The sequence below is a fragment of the Lathyrus oleraceus genome, chromosome 5 (genome assembly GCF_024323335.1).
Source record: "Lathyrus oleraceus cultivar Zhongwan6 chromosome 5, CAAS_Psat_ZW6_1.0, whole genome shotgun sequence".
Taxonomy (NCBI): Eukaryota; Viridiplantae; Streptophyta; class Magnoliopsida; order Fabales; family Fabaceae; genus Lathyrus; species Lathyrus oleraceus.
This window is the reverse complement of record NC_066583.1, coordinates 218,858,495-218,862,988: the sequence shown is the minus strand read 5'-3', so window position 1 is coordinate 218,862,988 and position 4,494 is coordinate 218,858,495. Positions and strand designations below refer to the sequence as shown.

Below are 4,494 nucleotides of genomic sequence, written 5' to 3'. Positions count from 1 at the left end.
AACTCCTTATCCATGATCCATGAGATGTGATCATCAGTCTATATACATAATAGTCTTAATGCTTTAATGTTATCCCACTTCATAATAAAGCTCGACTACGGATACTTTAAGAATAATGTCCTTATGTTTAATGTGATCTCATGATTAAGTCACACTTGATACATTAAACAGACTATCTATTCTAGGGACTTTATTAAACAAACATAATAAAGAAAAAGCCTTTTATTATTAATAAATAATTCGATACAAGTAACAAAAGTATTGGCCTCTAGGGCTTACACCCCCCCCCCCCCCCCCCCCCCCCCGCGCGCGCGCGCGATGCAATTGTAAATGTTTTTGCAAGGGAACGCAAACTGAATGTCCATTGTCATGGCGTCTCTCTCTTCTTTAAATGTTACCATAAGCTCAATGAATCCCCATGAGAGGGTCATTAATTTGTTGAAGCCTTGTAGGTCAATACTCAGGTAGGTTGACAACCTTTTTAAGCTTAACTTGGTGAAAATTTTGGCATACATGATATCACATGGGTTTTCTCTGTCAATGACGATCCTTGAGACATCCAAGTTTGACATGATGGTCGTTATTATTAAGGGAAATATTTTGTTAGGGATACCCTACGTCTCTTATAGCCCCATATATATGCATCATCCTTGTTGTGTCTACCAGGCCTCCCATCTTAATCAAACATGCTTATTAGGATCACCGATACTTACGTAGTTCTCTAGATTTAGTGGTTTTTCCATGGACTTGGAGATTATGTTGTCAATGATATGTTTGGTAAATGGATTCTTTCTATGATAAGTGGAGGCATGATGGGTGGTACCACAATTGTTTCCCTTATTATCGCCGCCCTCAGAGTCATGGAGAGAAGAATTGCAAGCATGGTAACGACAACAATGTTGTTTTGGCAACTCATGCAATCTTTTAGGATGTGACACAACGTTAACGGGAGTGCCCCTCGTAGTAGCTTCTGAGTGGTCGTATTGCATCACCTCTAGTTGAGTTGGGATAAGAGAAGGAATCTTATGTTGATTCTCTTCAACACAGAAGAGTCTTGTGTTTTGTTATTGTACTAGGTTGAAGATGTTCATCACTAGTTCGTTAGAGTCAAGTACTCTTAATGTGGCTTGGAGTTGTTAAACGTTGTGTGATAATTCTAACTTAGATGATTTTAATGGTGGTGGATGAGGGATCAAATACTGATACTACGGTGGTTGGATTGAAATTGATACTGGAATGAGGGAATCAAAAAAGATTCTTGAGCAATTAGTTGGGAAGTCGGGATTCGTCACGGCGTTATGATAGACAACAAGATTGCGATCTAAACCTGTATATCTTGATGCTGAGAAGGTTCTTTATTTGCGAGAGTGAGAACATGTGTTGCATTATCTTAAATCATATGAAGCTTTGATGGAGCGTTAGGAATAAGAATGATGTTGTAGTGAGTGGTTGATCAAGTCGCTTTGGATCCTACCATTGAAGAAGACATCAAAAAGCGATTGTGAGAAGATTAGTTAGTGATCGGGACAGTTAATAAAAATGAATATGACGATGCAACATAGAAGTTTAATAAAAAATGATGAAAAAATTGTGAGAATCAGAGGACCATTCCCACATACAACGCCACTATATTGCATTCGAATAAATAATATGTTAGATGTAGAAGATGACCACCATGGAAAGGCATTCGATAATGTAGTTAAGATATTTGACCATCAACGAATGAGAATATTTGCATAGTTAACACTTCAACGCTTAAGTTAGTATCTAATAGATACAAAATTATGCAAATGTGAATAAAAAGAATATATATATATATATATATATATATATATATATATATATATATATATATATATATATATATATATATATATATATATATATATAATCACGCTTAAATAAGGACTACAATTAGAACGGATCTTGGATGATCTAATCTGGAATTGGAGAATATCTTTAAAAGTATATAACGAGGAAGATAAGAATAATAACTTGATCCAATACAACACTCTAAACTAAAGCGGATACGCGGTGCTCCTTCAAATCAATCAAATAATTAGCTAAATTGAGTCCTCTTAGTGAAAAAAACTTAATGATAAAGTTCAAAACCATTGCAAGCTTGAATATGCATTTCTACGTATTAAATATTTTTGCAATTTTTTAAACATTTTAGATTACTGAGGTACAAAAGGCATTAATACTTTTACGACAAAATGAGCATATAAATCTACACAAAAAGAACTTTTATAAATAATTAAAAAAAAAACATAAACACGTGTTCACAAGGAACCGCACGTGCACATGCACTCATGATAAAGGGAATCGCAAAAAGGCGATTCCAAATCCTGACCGTTAAATAACAAAATTCAAAATAGCAACATACTTTACGCTGTCCTATCGATCAAAATCAACAAAAAGCCCAACGAAAAAAAAAACAGAACTAGCCGTTAGAGTGCTTCCCCTACAAGTTTCTTTCTTTCCATTCCAATCCCTAATTCATTATCCTTTCTTCAGAATCAGTTCATACTTCTCACTCTTCTACTCTTCCATTTTACTCTATCATCGCAATCCCTAAATTGAATCGCATCAACGTTCTTGTCTTTTTCCGTTAAAAATCGCTAATCACACTCTAATTTCTCAAACCCTACCATGGCCGCTAAAACAGTTACCAAAGACATAATCACTCTTCGTGGTTCTGCAGCAATCGTTAGCGAGTTCTTCGGTATTACTCCTTTTTTTCTCCAATTTCTTTCATTTCTATATACTATATTTTGGTATTTTTCACTGTACCAAGTTATTTATCGCTGATTTTACTCTCTCTTTTTTTGTGCTTTTTTCAATCATCAGGTTATGCTGCAAACAGGTTTGTTTGATCTTCTTTATCGTACATTTCAGTTATGTGATTTGAAATTTTGTGATATTGTTTATTAACATTTATTTTTTATTTTACTTGGAACTTGTTCAGTATCCTTTACAACCGAGGTGTTTATCCAGAAGAAACGTTTGTGAAGGTGAAGAAATATGGCCTTCCAATGTTGCTTACTGAAGATGAGGGTGTTAAATCTTTTATAACCAATTTAACTGCTCAGCTTTCTGGTAAATAAGAACCCTAATTTGTTTAATTCTATTATTGTTGTGGTGTGGTTCCCTATTTAATTCAGTACAAATTGAAATTAGGTCGAGTGGTAATTACTTATGATATATAAATAAAGAATTCTGAATGTTATAGTTCATTTGTGATAATAATACTGACTTTAAATATTTACTATTGAGTTCCTTATTCTTCTTTGTGTTTTCAATATCTACTCCAATTTCATTTTAGAGTTAATGGTTGTTTTTGTGACGTCGTTATGGATTGTTGCTGATGATTGAACTGTCTGAATTTTGAATCAAAGAATGGCTTGAAGCTGGCAAGTTACAGAGGATTGTCCTTGTTATAATGAGCAAGTCTACTGGTGAAGTTCTTGAAAGGTGGAACTTCAGCATTGAGACAGATAATGAGGTTGTTGAGAAGGGTGTGTCAAGGGAGAAGAGTGACAAGGAAATCATGAGAGAGATACAAGCCATTATGAGGCAGATTGCTTCTAGTATCACCTATTTGCCTTGCCTGGATGAACCATGTAAGCTGCATCGAATATCAGAATCAAGAGCTGTGTTACTCTCTCTGATGCTTCTTTATGTTTTTTATTCTTTTCTTAATCTTCTTCTAATTGAGCTTGGCTATTTTGTTTCAGGTGTTTTTGATGTGTTAGCATATACCGACACAGACGTGGCAGTTCCATTCACTTGGATTGAGAGTGATCCAAAGCTGATTGAAAATCCGCAAATGGTGAAATTGCATTCCTTTGATACTAAGGTGAGTTTTGGGTTTACAATTTTTGTTATTTATCTAGTGAAAAGCTTTGGTAAAATTGGCTATCAGTAACATGTTTTGGCTATGCAGATTCACAAGGTTGACACACTTGTATCATACAAGAATGACGAATGGGATGAGCAGTAAAGCTGAGCGATCTTGTCATGTTGTTCTGTTTGTGTGCTTTTTTCAAATCAAGTGAATTGTTGTTTCTGTTGTGAATTTTCTATTCACATTGTTAGATATGTGTACTTATGTGGATGTCAATATGTATTAATCACCACTTTTTGTATTGTTTGCCTTCTGGCACAAAGAATTGATATGTGTAATAGGGATGTCAAAAAAATTCCCTAATCTTTTAAGAATTATGGTTGGTTTGTACTCATAGTTGTGTAATCATTCCGAGTATGTTAATTCAAATCCTTTTACTATTGTTAATTCAATCTGGTTGTGGAAGCCATCTAGTGACTCATTCGCTAGAAATTTTCTGATCCTTTCATAACTCTGATGGACACCATTTCGGTTATATGAATTAGCAAATGCATTTAAAGATAATAAAAAACAAATTCACTAAACTGTTGTGAATTTGTGATCTAGTCAATATGATGATGGACGTATTTCATGAACTAGTGACTCTG

At 34.4% G+C, this 4,494-nt stretch overlaps 1 protein-coding gene across 1 annotated transcript; it reads left to right on the top strand.

The window, feature by feature from the left end:
- Positions 1-2,409: 2,409 nt before the first annotated feature.
- Positions 2,410-4,241, top strand: LOC127083062 (mitotic spindle checkpoint protein MAD2). The gene is made up of 6 exons (XM_051023293.1): positions 2,410-2,725; positions 2,851-2,866; positions 2,969-3,099; positions 3,399-3,623; positions 3,738-3,859; positions 3,947-4,241. Exons 1-6 carry the CDS (start codon positions 2,653-2,655, stop codon positions 4,001-4,003), a joined length of 624 nt encoding a protein of 207 aa, XP_050879250.1. The 5' UTR covers positions 2,410-2,652; the 3' UTR covers positions 4,004-4,241.
- Positions 4,242-4,494: the final 253 nt, after the last annotated feature.